The sequence below is a fragment of the Piliocolobus tephrosceles genome, chromosome 19 (genome assembly GCF_002776525.5).
Source record: "Piliocolobus tephrosceles isolate RC106 chromosome 19, ASM277652v3, whole genome shotgun sequence".
Classification (NCBI taxonomy): Eukaryota; Metazoa; Chordata; class Mammalia; order Primates; family Cercopithecidae; genus Piliocolobus; species Piliocolobus tephrosceles.
This window is the reverse complement of record NC_045452.1, coordinates 13,559,242-13,577,992: the sequence shown is the minus strand read 5'-3', so window position 1 is coordinate 13,577,992 and position 18,751 is coordinate 13,559,242. Positions and strand designations below refer to the sequence as shown.

General features: G+C 44.7%; 1 protein-coding gene across 3 annotated transcripts in view; it reads right to left on the bottom strand.

Moving 5' to 3' along the window:
• The window catches only part of LOC111521830 (protein PRR14L), a 53,743-nt gene that overhangs the window by 32,137 nt on the left and 2,855 nt on the right, over nt 1-18,751 (bottom strand). For 2 of the 3 annotated variants that reach the window (XM_026447074.2, XM_026447075.2), the window contains exon 2: nt 9,912-10,436. The exons of the other annotated variant lie outside the window; for it this stretch is intronic. In XM_026447074.2, the coding sequence (XP_026302859.1) occupies nt 9,912-10,385 (474 nt within the window). In that variant the 5' untranslated portion in view covers nt 10,386-10,436. The remainder of the gene's footprint in view (nt 1-9,911; nt 10,437-18,751) is intronic. 3 annotated transcript variants of the gene reach the window in all.

Genomic DNA, 18,751 nt, shown 5'->3' with positions numbered 1-18,751 from the left:
CTGAATACATTCTTTCACAATTCAGCTTGGCTCTTGCAGCTGTCCCTTCCACTGTGCCTGTTCTAAGACAGTTCACTTTCCTTTACTGCCTTTCTTCTCCCCTCCCCAACAGCAGGGTGATCTTGATCAAATCCCAAAATTATTAGTTACAAGTATTTTTTTTTTTTTTTTTTTTGAGATGAAGTCTCGCTCTGTTGCCCAGGCTGGAGTGCAGTGGCACGATCTCTACTCACTGCAAGCTCCGCCGCCCGGGTTGACACCATTCTCCTGCCTCAGCCTCTGGAGTAGCTGGGACAGCGGGCGCCCGCCACCACGCCCAGCTAATTTTTTTGGTGTGTATATTTTAAGTAGAGATGGAGTTTCACCATGTTAGCCAGGATGGTCTCGATCTCCTGACCTCATGATCTGCCAGCCTTGGCCTCCCAAAGTGCTGGGATTACAGGCCTGAGCTACCTTAGTTACAAGTTTTTAATACCTTTTGGATACGATCCTAAGACAGGAAATAATTATTTTTTTACTGGTTTACCTTCTCATTATTGAAATATTTGTTTCATGATTGGAATATTCAACTTTTAAAAATATTAAGACCAGTAACAAAAGGGCAAATACCATATGATTCCACCTGAATGATGTACCTATAGTAGTCAAATTCATAGAGACAGAAAGTAGAATGGTTGTTGTCACAGATGGGGTGAGGGGAGAATGGTGAGTTACAATTTAATGGCTACTGAGTTTCAGTTTGGGATGATGAAAAAAGTTCTAGAGATGGGTGGTAGTGATGGTTACACAACACTATAAATATGCTTAATGTGACTGAACTGCATATTTCTGGGCTCACACCTGTAATCCCAGCACTTTGGGAGGCCGAGGTGGGCGGATCACCTGAGGTCGAGAGTTCCAGACCAGCCTCACCAACATGGTGAAACCGTGAAACCCCATCTCTACTAAAATACAAAATTAGCCAGGAATGGTGTCACATGCCTGTAATGCCAGCTACTCTGGAGGCTGAGGCAGGAGAATCACTTGAACTTTGGAGACGGAGGTTGCAGTGAGTCAAGATTGTGTCATTGTGCTCCAGCCTGGGCAACAGAGTAAGACTGTGTCTTTGGGGGAAGAAAAAAAAAGGCCAGGCACAGTGGCTCACTCCTCTAATGCCAGCACTCTGGGAGGCTGAGGCGGGTGGATCACGAGGTCAGGAGTTCGAGACCAGCCTGGCCAACATGGTGAAACCCTGCCTCTACTAAAAATACAAAAGTTAGCTGGGCATAGTGGCGTGTACCTATAGTCCCAGCTACTTGGGAGGCTGAGGCAGAGAATCGCTTGAACCCACGAGGCAGAGATTACAGTAAGCTGAGATCGTGCCACTGCACTGGGAGAACAGAATGAGATGCTGTCTGAAAAAAAAAAATCGCCGGGCACTGTGACTCACACCTGTAATCCTAGCAACTTTGGGAGGCCGAGGTGGGCAGATCACAAGGTCAGGAGTTCAAGATCAGCCTGGCCAACATGGTGAAACCCCATATCTACTAAAAATACAAAAATTAGCTGGCTATGGTGGCACGTGCCTATAATCCCAGCTACTCAGGAGGCTGAAGCAGAACTGCTTGAAGCGGAACCTGGGAGGCGGATGTTGCAGTGAGCTGAGATCGCTCCACTGCACTGCAATCTGGGCTACAGAGTGAGACTCTGGCTCAAAAAGAAAGAACACCACAGAAGTGATATTGGTTCTCCTCATGGTGTCCTACTGGGGGCAGTGTCCTATCAGGAGGCACTGTCCTATCACGGTGTTAGGGTGCCTCATTCCTGGAGGCAAACTTTCATCACCTGGTTTGGGTGGATTCTGCCAGGTTTCTCCACTGAGAAGTTACTATTCCACCTTTGTAACTAATAAATATCTTGTAGGGAAATACTTTGAGACTATGTAAACATTTGTTTCTCAAACATTTAGCCACTAGCTTTAACATCCATTAATGATTCCTGCTTGAGATAATTATTATTGCGATGGTTGCCAAACAGTGCTTTTTCTATTTCCATCATTCCATCTTTATTTATTAATTGGAATTCTGTAAGACCTTTCTTTTCTCACTTTTAATTCAATTACAGTGAAAGGATACAAAGAAAATCAGCAAACGGGCTCATGGGTATTTGTTTTATTCTACGGGTACTATAGGTTGCTGCAAAAGTAAGTGTCGAATAATTCATCACTATCATTTATTTTAAGCTCAAACCATCCCATACTTGGCCACTGGGAGCCCCTTCAAGTTAGCTGCTGTGTCCTTCTGATATATCCCCAAAATTTTCTGAGCATTTGGTCACAAATTGTTCTAGGCACATCTTGCGTTTTTCCCTCTCCTGTCCTGGAACAGCCATTTCTCCAAGGAATCTTGGCTCCTTTTATTGGAAAAAAGTATTCAGAGCCAAGACTAGGTGTGCTTACTGCTACAAGGTGTCTGTCATTACTTCTAGGCCCAATCTTATACACTCATTTATACACATATTTCCATCTCTATGTGTCTGTATTAAGAACCCCATGTTGGCCCGGCGCGGTGGCTCAAGCCTGTAATCCCAGCACTTTGGGAGGCCGAGACGGGTGGATCACAAGGTCAGGAGATCGAGACCATCCTGGCTAACACGGTGAAACCCCGTCTCTACTAAAAAATACAAAAAATCTAGCCGGGCGAGCTGGCAGGTGCCTGTAGTCCCAGCTACTCGGGAGGCTGAGGTAGGAGAATGGTGTAAACCCGGGAGGCAGAGCTTGCAGTGAGCTGAGATCTGGGCACTGCACTCCAGCCTGGGCGACACAGCGAGACTCTGTCTCAAAAAAAAAAAAAAGAACCCCATGTTAGGCCGGGCACCATAGCTCATGCCTGTAATCCCAACACTTTGGGAGGCCAAGGTGGCCGGATCATGAGGTCAGGAGATTAAGACCATCCTGGCTAACATGGTTTAGTAGAAACCCTGTCTCTACTAAAAATACAAAAAAATAGTTAGCCAGGCATAGTGGTATGAGTCTGTAGTCCCAGATACTTGGAAGGATGAGGCAGGAGAATTGCTTGAACAACTGGGAGGAGGTTGCAGCGAGCCAAGATCGCACCACTGCACTCCAGCCTGGGCGACAGAGTGAGACTCTGTCTCAAAAAAAAAAAAAAAAAAAAAAGAACCCCAAGTTCACACTAATAACTCCAATAACTGCAATTCATGGAGTTGATGTTTGGGTCAGGGTTCATGTTTGCCACCTCTCGTTTGTAGTTTATTTCTCTGTGAGAAAGCTGGCTGTCATTATCCACACATATTTACTTATTTCCCCAATCCTAGAATACATATAGGCATTTTGTTTAGAAATGGCTAAGTCCTACCCCTGTGAGAAACAAATTTACTAATATTTTCTATGTTTTTTGGCTTTAGTCTTTAAGAGGATATAGTCGAATTAGTGTTTGCTAAAGTAATGTGGGCTACCCACCTCATCGGTTTTGTTATTCATTTGTAATACAGTTAAGACTCACTTGTTATAGTTTCTATTCAGCTTTGGGCCCATGTCACATCCCTGTTGTCTAGTTAGTTATTTTTCAAGTATGAAGTTAGAACTATACCAAAAGATGTACTTACAGAAGTGCCAGCTCCTCCTACCCTTTCTGTTCCATTTCCATTCCCCCATTCTTTCAGTATAGGTAATCAAATTCATTAGTTTCTGGTCTATCCTTCCCATATGTACTTGTGTATAGATTTTATACAAATGAGCAGATACTTCAATATAGGCTTATTTCCTCTTCTTTCTTCCATGTAAAGGGTAACACTATAGATATTGATTTGCATTTTTTACTTAACAGTATATCCTACTTTACAGAAGCGAGTCAACAGAGCAGGCCTGAGAAAAGTCTACTTGCAGGGTCAGGCTTGGTTAGCATCTGGGAACTAGAGTTTGGGAGTTTCCACCATTCCCTAAATAAGAGTGGCTCACTGTGCCTACACTATAATGTGGTTTATGCTAAACACCTGCTTTCCTTCCAGGAGTCGGAAATTTTGCTATGTGCCAGGCAGAGGAGGTCCATGCAACCAGTCCCCACTAACAAACTCCCATGGTAGACAATAGTTAATATGCGTTGTCACAATTTGTTCCTGAAGGAGGTTAAGTGTGTACGACTCCACTGGGAAAGGACTCTTGGAAGCTTGCACTGGATTTCCTCTGGACTTTGCTCTATGCTTCCCTTTTGCTGATTTTCTTTGTATCCTTTCACTGTAATAAACTGTAGCTGTGAGAACAATTAAATGCTGAGTCCTGTGAGTTTCAGCAAATCTCAAAACCTGCAGGCGATTTTGGGGACCCCTGACACACCTGGAAATCACTCCATATCAGTATACACAGATCTTCCTCATTATTATATCTGGATAATACTTCATGTGTGGACATACTTTATGCCATAATTTATTCAATCTCTCTCCTATATATGGGCATTTAGGTTGTTTCCAATATTTTGCAATTATAAACTGCTTAAAAGAACAACCTTGTGTATATGTATTATTATACTGCTAGAAGTGTATCTTTTTTTTTTTTTGAGACAGAGTTTTGCTCTTGTCACCCAGGCTGGAGTGCAATGGTGTGATCCCGGCTCACTACAACCCTTTCTTCCGGGTTCAAGTGATTCCCCTGCCTCAACCTCCCAAGTAGCTGGGATTACAGGCACCCGCCATCGCGTCCGGCTAATTTTTTCTATTTTTAGTAGAGATGGGGTTTTACCATGTTGGCCACACTGGTCTTGAACTCCTGACCTCAGGTGATCCACCCATTTTGTCCTCGCAAAGTGCTGGGATCACAGGCATGAGCCACCGCGCCTGGCCTCTTTTTTTTGAGACGGAGTCTCGCTCTGTCACCGAGGCTGGAATGCAGTGGTGCCAACTTGGCTCACTGCAACCTCCGCCTTCCACCTTCTGCCTCTGGGGTTCAAGCGATTCTCCCACCTCAGCCTCCCAAGTAGCCTGGATTACAGCCATACATCACTGCGCCCAGCTAATTTTTGTATCTTTAGTAGACACAGGGCTTCACCATGTTGCCCAGGCTAGTCTCAAACTCTTGATCTCTGGTGATCCACCCGCCTCAGCCTCCCAAAGTGGTGGGATTATAGGCCTAGAAGTGTATCTTTTAAGGCAGGTTTCCTTGAAGTGCTAGGTCAACAGGTCAAGGCAAGAGCAGTTTTGTTAAATGTTGCCAAATTCTTCCTCAGAAAGGTTGTATCAGTTTGCATTCCCACCAGCAATGTGTTAGAATGTCTGTTTCCTCATAGCCTCTCTAACCAGACACGTTGTCATACATTTTCATTTTCACCCATCTGATAGTCAAAAAGTGATACCCTTAGATCAAAGGGAAAAAAGTGGTATCTCTGCATTTCTTTGAAAAACTTTGCATTTCTCTAATTACATGAGGCTGACCATCTCTTATGTTTAATCACCACACACACAAACACATGCACAGTTCATTATCAAGTCTTCTCATTTTTCTTTTTCTTTTCTTTTTTTTTGCGAGGGAGTCTTGCTCTGTCGTCAGGCTGGAGTCCAGTGGCACAATCTCAGCTCACTGCAACCTCCACCTCCTGGGTTCAAGCAATTCTCCTGCCTCAGCCTCCTGAATAGCTGGGACTAAAGGCGTGCACCACCATGCCCAGCTAATTTTTGTATTTTTAGTAAAGACAGGGTTTTACATGTTGGCCAAGATGGTCTCAATCTCTTGACCTCATCATCCGCCCACCTCAGCCTCCCAAAGTACTGGGATTACAGGCGTGAGCCACCATGTCTGGCCAAAGTCTTCTCAGTTTTCTATTGGGCTTTGGTTCTTCATTCTTCAATTTAAGAGTTCTTCATACATTACAGATACAGACCCTTTATCTCTGATACACATTGCAACATACGTTCTCTCAATTTGTCAGTTGTCTTTTGACTGTGGGATATTTTGCCAATCTAGCAAGAGCTCTTATAAATTGAGATCAGGGGATGCCCGAGGTTTGCAAATCTGAAATGTTATGCAAATGGTATGTCTGTTTTTCTGAAAGGTCTGCAGTGTTCAGATTTCCAAAGGGTCCTGTGACCTGACAGTGATTAGGAGCTGCTGCTGCCCCACATCTTCCACTGGCCTAACTGTGCCCCACAGGACCACTCCTGCTGAATGACCTCTAAATTGTTGAAGGCATCTCTCACGTCTCTTGACTGTTCTCTTTCACAAGTTAGACACCCAATGATCTGGCTTCCAGACGCGTATTTTCAGGTTGTGTCATTAGTGTGAACACTTATCCATGAATGCACTCCTGGTTTTTTATACCTCTTACACACATGACAACAACAGGAGAGTATAATACTCTAGCTGTGGCCTGACCAGCACATAAAGGAACACAACCACCACTTCTCAGTCCAGATAACACATTTCCCTTAATTATTTTAAGAGCAAATTGGCTTTTCCTGGCACAAAGTCAATTCTAATTGACCTGCTAAAACATGCAGGTCTTCCGTTTCCCCTTTCCCCGTAAGTACTTCTGTTTCTTTTCACTTGTGGAGATCACTTTTTGAAACCAATTACAAAATGTTAACATTTGTATCAATTAAATTTCATTCTGCTTTATACAATTCAAGATGGAATATACACCTGGTGGAGCTGGGAGAAAAAGGATGATTTTAAAAAACAACAGGGAGGCCAGGCGCAGTGGTTCACGCCTGTAATCCCAGCACTCTGGGAGGCCGAGGTGGGCGGATCACGAGGTCAGGAGATCGAGACCATCCTGGCTAACAGGGTGAAACCCTGTTTCTACTAAAAAAATACAAAAAATTAGCTGAGTGTGGTGGCGGGCGTCTGTAGTCCCAGCTACTCGGGAGGCTGAGGCAGGAGAATGGCATGAACCTGGGAGGTGGAGCTTGCAGTGAGCCAAGACTGCACCACTGCACTACAGCCTGGATGACAGAGCAAGACTCCGTCTCCAAAAAAATAAAAAGAACAGGGAGATAGTAATCTAGTAATCTAGTTCTTAGGTTGGTTGTTATGTAAGCATGTGTATGTATATGTATGTATATACAAATACATATATGTACGTGTGTTTGTTATACTTTATGCATATTACACATGCTTTTATATCAAATAATACATTAAGAAACTTTTCTCTCCTGAAGTGGCCGGTCCCTAAATTGGAAAAAAAAAAAAGAAACTTTTCTTAAGACTCAGCCCACCACATTAAGAAGTAACACAATAGGAACTTTGGGATCCTTAGTCTTTTACCTATTTAACTGTATTTTTAAAAGATAGGGCATCGGCCGGGTGCAGTGGCTCACCCTGTAATCCCAGCACTTTGGGAAGCTGAGGCGGGTGGATCACCTGAGGTCAGGAGTTCGAGACCAGCCTGACCAACATGGTGAAACCCTGTCTCTACTACAAAAATACCAAAAAAATTAGCTGGGCATGGTGGCGGATGCCTGAGTCCCAGCTACTCGGGAGGGTGAGGCAGGAGAATGGCGTGAACCCGGGAGGTGGAGCTTGCTGTGAGCTGAGATCGCACCACTGCACTCCAGCCTGGGCAACAAGAGCGAAACTCCTTCTCAAAACAAAGCAAAACAAAACAAAACAAAAGATAGGGCATCACAGCATAAACTCAAATATCACGTTTAAATGTTACTTAATGCTTCATTCATTCCTAATCATAGTCACTGTATGAAGCCTACTAACAACAATTAACTGCCCTTTATCTTATGTAAAGAAATGATGTATGTTATCAAGAACAGGATGAGAGCGTAGCCCAGGCAGCCCAAAGAATATGAACTTGTTGGGGGTTTAGAGCAGGGGTTGGCAAATCACAGCCCGCAGGCCAGCAGCCTGTGCTAATAAATATTTATTGGAATACAGTCACTTTCACTCATTTATGTATTGCTTTTGCCCACTTTCTGCTACAATGGCAAAGCTGAGTTGTTCCAAAAGAGACCACATATGGCCTGGCATGGTGGCTCATGCTTGTAATCCCAGCACATTGGGAGGCTGAGGTGAGTGGATCACAGGTCAGGAGTTCAAAACCAGCCTGGTCAACATAGTGAAACTCTGTCTCTACTAAAAATGCAAAAAAATTAGCCAGGCGTGGTGGCCGGCGCCTGAAATCCCAGCAACTCAGGAGGCTGAGGCAGGAGAATTGCTTGATCCCAGGAGGTGAAGGTTGCAGTGAGGCAAGATCACACCACTGCAATCTGGCCTGGGAGACAGTGCAAGACTCCATCTCAAAAAAAAAAACAAAAAACAAAAAAGGAGACCACATGACCTGCAAAGCCTAAAAGATTTACTATGTGGCCCCGACAGAAAAAGTTTGCTGACCCCTGGCTTAGAAAACCATCTAGTGGAGAGAGTCCGCTGGGCAGGTACATTCCTTTAAGAATCTGGAAGGCCCGACCGGGTGCGGTGGCTCATGCCTGTACTCAGCATTTTGGGAGGCCGAGATGGTTGGATCACTTGAGGTCAGGGGTTCTAGACCAGCCTGGTTAACATGGTGAAGCCCCATCTCTACTAAAACTACAAAAATTAGCCAGGCGTGGTGGTAGGTGCCTATAATCCCAGCTACTCAGGAAGCTGAGGCAGGAGAATCACTTAAACCCGGGAGGTGGAGGTTGTAGTGAGCCGAGATCTAACCACTGCACTCCAGCCAGGGCGACAGAGCAAGACTCTGTCTCAAAAAACAGAAAAAAGAATTTGGAGGGCCCAGCTCAGCGGCTCATGCCTGTAATCCCAGAGCTTTGAGAAGCCGAGGTGCGAGGATTGCTTGAACCGAGGAATTTGAGACCAGCCTAGGTAACATACTAAGACTCTGTCTCTATTTAAAAAAAAAAAAAAAAAAAAGGTTGAGACCATCACACTATCATAGCTCACTACTAGTCTCAACTAACCAATCTCTCTGGGTATAAATTAAAGCGCACATCAGCTGGTCACGGTGGCTCACGCCTGTAATCCCACCAGATTAGAAGGCTGAGGTGCGTGGATAATTTAAGTCAGGAGTTCGAGACCAGACTGGCCACCATGACGAAACCCCATCTCTACTAAAAATGCAAAACAATTAGCTGGGCATGGTGGCTCATGCCATAATCACAGCTATCTGGAAGGCTGAGGCAAGAGAATCGCTTGAACCCGGGAGGCAGAGGTTGCAGTGAGCCAAGATTGTTCCACTGCACTCCAGCCTGGGCGACAGAACGAGACTTCTTTTTTTTTTTTTAAAAAAAAAGCGGTGGCTCAAGCCTGTAATCCCAGCACTTTGGGAAGCCGAGACGGGTGGATCACGAGGTCAGGAGATCGAGACCATCCTGGCTAACACAGTGAAACCATGTCTCTACTAAAAAAATGCAAAAAACTAGCCGGGCGAGGTGGCGGGCGCCTGTAGTCCCAGCTACTTGGGAGGCTGAGGCAGGAGAATGGCGTAAACCCGGGAGGCAGAGCTTGCAGTGAGCTGAGATCCGGCCACTGCACTCCAGCCTGGGCGACTGAGCGAGACTCCGTCTCAACAACAACAACAACAACAACAACAACAACAACAAAAAAAAAGGCCTCCTTTCAAAGGTTTCTCTGTAATACTTCACTCCAACCTACCAAAACATAAGGACTAAGTATATCTATATCATTTCTTAACATCAAATGCTGAAATACCACATGATTTTCACAGACTCAATATTTCATATACAGTCGCTGCTTCAGAGAAGTGACACTTTTTTACTAAGCACTTCCTCTCTTCAAGTGTCTGATATGACACAAATGTTTTTTTAAAAGATCATCAAAACAAAGTTAACTTCAAAATCAACGTTTTGGAAATGTTGCAAGAATAAATCATAAGCTAACCATCAGCATCTGTATTTTATCAAGAGAAAGCTGTCATTCACACTCAACTCTTCTGAATGGAGATTTCATTTCTTACCTGACTTGGGCTAATCTTTTCTTCAGTAGCTGTGGAATGTTGATGTAGATCTTCCTTTGCTCCCTCAGAAGGTTCTCTTACAATTTCCGCCTGGCCCCTTGGATCTCTGAAGACCTTTGGCTCCATGCTCTTGCTTCTCTTTGCCCTATCCAAGATCCCAGATGCCACAGAATCTCCTGCTGTGGAGTCCACTAACCCACATCGCCCAGGCTCACTCCCAGGATCCAAGGTCTCATAGGTTTCTTCACAACAACTCTCCACACGAGTCCTCTGCAGCTCCAAGGGCAATGCCCTACTCTGACTTAAAAGAGGGCTTGAGGCTCCAGGTTTTACATTTGGAATCACACTTGGCTCAGGGTCAGCATGAAGCTCTCTGGAGACACTTACTGGGAGTTCAGAGTATAATTCCTGTACCACAGCAGACATGGAGGAATCAAGTGGAACTGGCTGAGTCTCTACTCCAGATGACAGCATCAGGGCAGATGCAGATTATGGAGTCAAGTCTTTTATATCAAACGATTCCCCCTGACACAAATCACAGGAAGGGATAAAAGTTTAAAACCTTGATAGGTTAGAAGAAGGCTGCCTCAGTTCCAACCGGCTACAATGAAGAAAATAAGTTCTACTTTAAATGCTAGCATCATCTGGCACCAAAAATTTCTCCTTGATGAATTTGTAGAAAAATAAATACCTTAACCTTTAATAGGCATTTGACTAATCTCAATTCAAATACTGTCTTATGAACAATTCTTAATTTAAATGTGAAGGGCCAGCCAATGTAGATGAGAATAAGACATCCAAGGATAGATCTGATGTGAATTAGAAAATAAAGACGGTTTTCTGTTTGTTTTCATGGGCATGAACCTTACCTCTTTTGTTCACTGCTACATCCCCATGCCATCCTATAGCACATACTCAGCAAATATTTGTTGAACATACACTGAAGGACTCTGGAAAATTTCATATACTGACTTTTCCTTTTTGAGGGAGGATAGGGATAAAGTGGGATTCCATTCCTTTACTGCTTACTAAATACTTGAGCTCTCTCTACCCAGCCTAGCACGAGAAACTACTAAACCAGCTCGTTAGCAGAATCCTTCCTGATTTTTATCCTGCATCTTCAGATTTTCCAAGTGTTTCCCACAGTCATCACTCATTTGATTCTCATAACAACCCTTTGAGCTAAGTAGGGCAGCTATCAGCTTCTTGTTATAGATCCTAACACACCTGAGGAGGTTAAATATGACCTGCCTAAAATATTACATGGTTGTCTGAGAGAATAGAGGCGAAGGTGTATCAAGAAAGAGCTTCCACTGTGTTCGTAATGTTTCATTTCTTACATTGAATGTTAGCAACAGGTTATTTGCTGAAACACTTATATCTAAGCAGTTTGTAACACTACACCATACAAATAGCCAAAACACACACATACTTAGGGCCAGGGGTTCTTGGCTTGTAACTTTTCCAGTTTAGTGTACCAAACATGCAGTTTTCACAACAAAATCCACTTTGACCGTTCTGATTAGTCTGAATGTTTACAGGCCTTGAAATAAATCTTGCCTAAGTAGGTGGAAAAAAACCTCTGCTTTGACCTAACCAAGGCAAAAATTGGTTAGCCAAATAAGATACTTCAAGCTTTCATTTCTTTTTAGACAGGATCTTGCTCTGTCACCCAGGCTAGAGTACCGTGGTGCAATCATTCCTCATTGCAGCCTCCCTCTCCCAGACTCAAGTGATCCTCCTGCCTCAGCATCCTGTAGCTGGGACAGGTGCACATCACCACAACTGGCTAATTTTTTTATTTTTTTGAGACGGAGTCTCGCTCTGTCACCTAGACTGGAGTGCAGTGGCATGATCTTGGCTCACTGCAATCTCCGCTTCCCGGGTTCAAGTGATTCTTCTGCCTCAGCCTCCTGAGTAGCTGGGACTACAGGCGTGTGCCACCACACCCGGCTAATTTTTGTATTTTTAGTAGAGACAAGGTTTCACCACGTCGGCCAGGTTGGTCTTGAACTCCTGACCTCATAATCTGCCCACCTCGCCTTCCAAAGTGCTGGGATTACAGACATGAGCCACCGTGCCTGGCGACACCTGGCTAGTGTTTTTTTTTTGGTGGAGACAAGTTTTGATACGTTATCCAGGATGGTTTCCAACTCCTGAGCTCAAGCAATCCTCCTGCCTTGGCCCCGCAAAGTGCTGGGATTATAGGCACGAGTCACCATGCCTGACCCACACTTTCATTCTTGATGCTTTCCCTAACCCTAAAGGAGAGAAAAGATGAATTTTAATGAACCTTCCCAAAGGTAAAAGAGCGTAACGTTATAATACTAACTTAAATACCAGAAGTGATAAGAACTCAGATTGCTGTTACATGATGTTTAGGTAACACAGAAAGGCAAATTTAAAAAATTAAATCCAAAACATTAGGCTGGGCGCAGTGGCTCGCACCTGTAATCCCAGCATTTTGGGAGGCTGAGGCAGGCAGATTGCTTGACGTCAGGAGTTCGAGAACAGCCTGATCAATATGGTGAAATCCAGTCTCTACTAAAAATACCAAAATTAGCTGGGCATGGTGGCAGGCTCCCGTAATCCCAGCTACTTGGGAGGCTGAGGCACGAGAATCACTTGAACCCAGGAGGTGGAGGTTGCAGCGAGCCAAGATCACGCTACTGCACTCCAGCCTGGGCAACAAAGCAAGACTCCCATCTCAAAGAAAAAAATGAACAAGCAACAAAACAAAACATTACCAAGAGATAAACTGTGTGTATAGGCCAAGAACGAGAATCAAATGAGATTCTGGATGTGAAAAGCTTTCATAAACAGTGCTGTAAGGCTGGGTGCAGTGGCTCATGCCTATAATCCCAGCACTTTGGGAGGTCCAGGCAGGCAGATCACCTGAGGTCAGGAGTTAGAGACCAACCTGGCCAACATGATGAAACCCCGTCTCTACTAAAAATAAAATTAGCTGGGCACGACGGCAGGCGCCTGTAGTCCCAGCTCTTGGGAGGCTGAGGCAGGAGAATTATTTGAACCCAGGAGACGGAGGTTGCAGTGAGCCAATATCATACCACTGCACTCCAGCCTGGGTGACAGAGCCAGACTCTGTCTCAAAAACAGTGCTGAGAGAAATGTATCCCTTTTAGATTTAGAATCTTCCCCTTTCTCCTTTATTTCCAGATCAAGATCTTTCTAGGGGCACTTCAGATTTTAGGCCATTTGTGTGTGTGTGTGTGTGTGTGTGTGTGTAAGGTGGGGGATGGGGGAGGTTAGTAGAGATAATGTGAAGTTGCTATTTGATGCCAAAAATAAGTAGGAAGTACTCAATTTTAATTTGGTTCAGTTTTCCTTTCCCAACAACATACACAGTCCATTTTTCAGCTGTCACAGCACATACAGATTTGAAGAGTAAATGCAGGAAAGGATACGGCAAAAGAGTAGATTTTTCAAAGGAGATGGCCTCCTTGGGTCTCTGCCATCTTATGCATCTGACCCTGCCTACCACAGAGACATGGGTGTTCTTAAAACTTAATTCTTGATTCCTCCCTTTTTAGGCTTCACTTTCTTGATAACCTCATCTTTTTCTGCAGCCTCTGTGATGAGGATGACTCAAAACTCTTCCTTTTTTTCTTTTTTGGGATGGAGTCTTGCTCTGTCGCCCAGGCTGGATGGAGTGCGGTGGCGACATCTCGGCTCACTGCAATCTCTGCCTCCCAGGTTCAAGGATTATCCTGCCTGTGTCTCCTGAATAGCTGGGATTACAGGCATGTGCCATCATGCCTGGCTAATTTTTGTATTTTTAGTAGAGATGGGGTTTCACCATGTTGGCCAGGCTGGTCTTGAATTCCTGACCTCAAGTAATCTGCCCACCTCGGCCTCCCAAAGTGCTGGGATTAAGGGTGTGAGCCACTGCACCTGGCCTAAAACTCTTCCTTTAAGCACAGAGTTACCATAGACTCAGCAATTTCCCTCATAGGTATATATGCACAAAACATACGTCTACATAAAAATTTGTACACAAATGTCTTTAGCAGCACTACTCATAATAGTCAAAAAGTAGAAACAATCCAAATATCCATCAACTGATGAATGCATAAACAAAATGTGGTATAGCCATACAATAGAATATTATTCAACCATAAAAAGGAATGGAGAAATAATACATGTTACAACACAAATGAACCTTGAAGACATTATGCTAAGTGAAAGAAGCCAGTGGCAGAAGATCACATATTACAAGATCCCCTGCATAGGAATGTCTAGAATAGGCAAATCTTACTATGAACCCAGCTATTAAGAAGGGAAGATCACACCCATGGGAGGCCAAGGTGGGCGGATCACGAGGTCAGGAGTTGGGAGACCATCCTGGGTAATACGGTGATACCCCATCTCTACTAAAAATACAAAAAATTAGCTGGGCATGGTGGCACGTGCCTGTAGTCCCAGCTGCTCTGTAGGCTGAGGCAGGAGAATCGCTTCAACCCGGGAGGCAGAGGTTGCAGTGAGCCAGGATTGCGCCACTGCACTCCAGCCTGGGAGACAAGAGCGAACTCTGTCCAAAAGGCTGGGATTCTTGGAGAAATCAGGAGTGGACAGCTGATGGACACAGAGTTTCTTTTTCGAGTAATAAAAATTTTCTAAAGTCGATTATGGTGATGGCTGTAGAACTCTGTGACTATATCAAAAACCACTGACTGGTACAATTTAAATCAGTCAATTGTCTGGCATATGAATTAAATCTTAACAAAAATGATTTCTTTTAAAAAAAGAAACCTGACCGGAAGCGGTGGCTCACACCTGTAATCCCAGCACTTTGGGAGGTCGAGGTGGGTGGATCACCCAAGGTCAGGAGTTCCAGACCAGAATGGCCAACAAGGTGAAACCCTGTCTCTACTAAAAATCCAAAAAATTGGCTGGGCATGTTGGCGAACACCTGTAATCCCAGCTACTTGGGAGGCTGAGGCAGGAGAATCGCTTGAACCTGGAAGGCAGAGGTTGCAGGGACCTGAGATGGGGCCACTACATTCCAGACTGAGTGAGACCTTGCCTCAAAAAAAACGGAAACTGACCCTGACCTCAACCTCTCTCTCAATTCCTAACCTACATTTCACTTGCAAGAATGGCACCCCCAAAACTTACCATGTTTTTTTTTTTCTTTTTGAGACGGGGTCTGGCTCTGTCGCCCAGGCTGCAGCGCAGTGGCCGGATCTCAGCTCCCTGCAAGCTCCGCCTCCCAGGTTCACGCCATTCTCCTGCCTCAGCCTCCCGAGTAGCTGGGACTACAGGCGCCCGCCACCTCGCCCGGCTACTTTTTTGTATTTTTTAGTAGAGACAGGGTTTCACCGTGTTAGCCAGGATGGTCTCAAACTCCTGACCTCGTGATCCACCCGTCTCGGCCTCCCAAAGTGCTGGGATTACAGGCTTGAGCCACCGCGCCCGGCCAAAAACTTACCATGTTTAAAACACAATTTATTCAATCTATTTAATAACTGAGTCTTTCTACATGCAAACAGCTTTGAGAAACAAGGATAAATAATATGCTCCCAGTAAACTTACATGCTCATTCCTTCTTTCTTTTTTTTTTTTAAAAAAAGAGTCAGGGTCTTGCTGTGTCACCCAGGCTGGAGTGTGGTGGTGCAATCATAGCTCACTATAACCTTGAACTCGTGGGTTCAAGCAATCCTTTCGCCTCAGCATGCCTGGCTAATTTGTTGCTGTTTTTTTTTTTTTTTTTGAGAAGGAGTTTCCCTCTTGTTGCCCAGGTGGGAGTGCAACACTGAGATCTCTGCTTACCACAATCTCCACCTCCTGGGTTCAAGCGATTCTCCTGCCCCAGCCTCCCGAGTAGCTGGGATTACAGGCATTCGCCACCACGCCCAGCTAATTTTGTATTTTCAGTAGAGACGGGGTTTCTCCATGTTGGTCAGGCTGATCTCAAACTCCTGACCTCAAGTGATCAGCCTGCCTTGGCCTCCCAAACTGCTGGGATTACAGGCGTGAGCCACTGTGCCTGGCCTAATTTTTTATTTTTGTAGATAATTTTGTAGGTCTTGTTATGTTGCCCAGGCTGGTCTCAAACTCCTGGGTTCAAGCAATCCTCCTACCTCAGCCTCCCAAAAGTGCTGAAATTACGAGCATGAGCCACTCTGACTAGCCACATGCTTATTCTTAATCCTGTTGCTTCTCAGAAAACGCACCATCATTATTCTGGAGCTCAGATTTGAATGAATCCCCAGCCATAACCATATCTGACTTCCCCTCACCATTCAATCAGCACTTGCAGCCTGTGGACTCAACTCCCTGCAGTGTTTCTAGTAAATTCTACTCCCTTCCATCCCCAAGGTTCTAGCTCAACATTTTGTTCCAAATGTTGCTCCACATAGGGTCATGCACAAATACAGGTTTACTAAACAGATCTTTATCATAAAGAGTCAATACTGACAATCACATAAAATGGTTCATCTCTTGATACTCCTGTTTGGACCAAATTCTAAGAATTTTCAACCTGTAAAACAACTAGCCACACTGGCTAGAGAAGCAAAACAGACACCCCCTCCTTTTTCTCCTGGACTAATTCTGGGTCCCCAAATCTCTGAGCAGTATTGCAGATCCGTTACCAAGAACAGCTAGAACGTTCAGAAGTGAGGTGATATTTAGAGGCAAGCCTAGAGTGGCAGGTTAAACTTATTTTCAGCTCAGTAGCTCACACCATCTATCAAAGTATTGATAATGCTACAAGGCTGCAGTAACAGAACCCGATTTTGAGAAGACATTCAAGTTCTTTAAAACTAAATTTCTGAATGTAATGGAGCAATCTAAAAGGATGATGTAAAAATATCTCTCTACAGCGAGACTTGGTGGCTCATGCCTGTAATACCAGCAGTTTGGGAGGCTGAGGCGGGCAGATCACTTGAGGTCAAGAGTTCAAGACCAGCCTGACCAACACGGTGAAACCCTATCTCTATTTAAAAATGCAAAAATTAGCCGGGCATGGTGGCAGGAGCCTGTAATCTCAGCTACTTGGGAGGGTAAGGCACAAGAATCCCTGGAACCTGGGAGGCGGAGGTTGCAGTGAGCAGAGATCACGACACTGTACTTTAGCCTGGGCAACAGAGGGAGACTCAGATATATATATATGTATATGGCAAATATCACAGTGTCACCTTGGACAAAGGCATCACCAATGACTTATCTGCATGTTGAACTAAATTTCAAACTAAGGACTCAAGCAATCCTCCTGCCTCAGCCTCCTAAGCAGCCAGGACTACAGGTGCGAGGCAATGAACCCAGCAAATACTTTTATTTTTTGTAGAGACAGGGTCTCACTACATTGCCCAGGCTGGTCTTGAGCTCGTGGCCTCAAGTGATTCTCCCACCTCGGCCTCCCAGAGTGGGCTGCTGCACCCAGCCTTGTACTTAGTTTTCAAAACAGTGAGTATATATTACTTATGTTAAAATGTCTAACCATTATTTCTGAAGATTTAAATGCACAGCAATAAAAACAGCTGGTAAGTTTATTATCTCTTTGTTTTATCAGTATTTTTCCAGCTGTCAGCTCTCTGCCATAACCATCAATGTTTTTTTTTTTTTTTTTTTGAGACGGAGTCTCGCTCTGTTGCCAGGGCTGGAGTGCAATGGCTGGATCTCAGCTCACTGCAAGTTCCGCCTCCCGGGTTTACGCCATTCTCCTGCCTCAGCCTCCCGAGTAGCTGGGACTACAGGCGCCCGCCACCTCGCCCGGCTAGATTTTTGTATTTTTTTTAGTAGAGACGGGGTTTCACCGGGTTAGCCAGGATGGTCTCAATCTCCTGACCTTGTGATCCGCCCGTCTTGGCCTCCCAAAGTGCTGGGATTACAGGCTTGAGCCACCGCGCCCGGCCACCATCAATGTTTTTACATTAAAGTGTTAAGTGTGAAGTGAAAGGGAAGAGTGAGTAACACATGCTTATAAAATGTTGACAGGGATTTACAGCTTAATCTTTGCTGATGAGTTATATCAATCTATTGGGTGAGGATACCAGATAATTACCTAGTTTGAGGTATAGGCAAAAAATAAACCATAGATTTATGAACAACTCTTGACAGCTGCTACTGGCTTGTCTTTATCACAACACAAATAAGTACTTTATTAGATTGTGTAGGGAATGGATTTATTCCCAAAAAGTGACTAATACTTACAGGAAGTATGAAAATTATTATTATTCCAGTAAAAGTAGAAATTATTTTATGTTGAGGACAATTATTTCATGCTCTTTCTTTTTTTTTTTTGAGACGGAGTCTTGCTCTGTCGCCCAGGCTGGAGTGCGGTGGCCGGATCTCAGCTCACTGAAAGCTCCGCCTCCCGGGTTCTCGCCATTCTCCCGCCTCAGCCTCCTGAGTAGCTGGGACCACAGGCGCCTGTCACCTCGCCCGGCTAGTTTTTTGTATTTTTTAGTAGAGACGGAGTTTCACCGTGTTAGCCAAGATGGTCTCGATCTCCTGACCTCGTGATCCGCCCGTCTCGGCCTCCCAAAGTGCTGGGATTACAGGCTTGAGCCACCGCGCCCGGCCTTCATGCTCTTTCTTTGCAAATGCACAAATACTTCTCCCAGAAGTCTTTTTTTTTTTTTTTTTTTGAGACGGAGTGTCGCTGTTGCCCATGTTGGAGTGCAGCGGCGCGATCTTGGCTCACTGCAAGCTCTGCCTCCTGGGTTCACGCCATTCTCCTACCTCAGTCTCCCAAGTACAGCTGGGACTACGCGTGCCTGCCACCATGGCCGGCTAATTTTTTGTTTGTTTTTTGTATTTTTAGTAGAGACAGGGTTTGACCGTGTTAGCCAGGACGGTCTCCATCTCCTGACCTC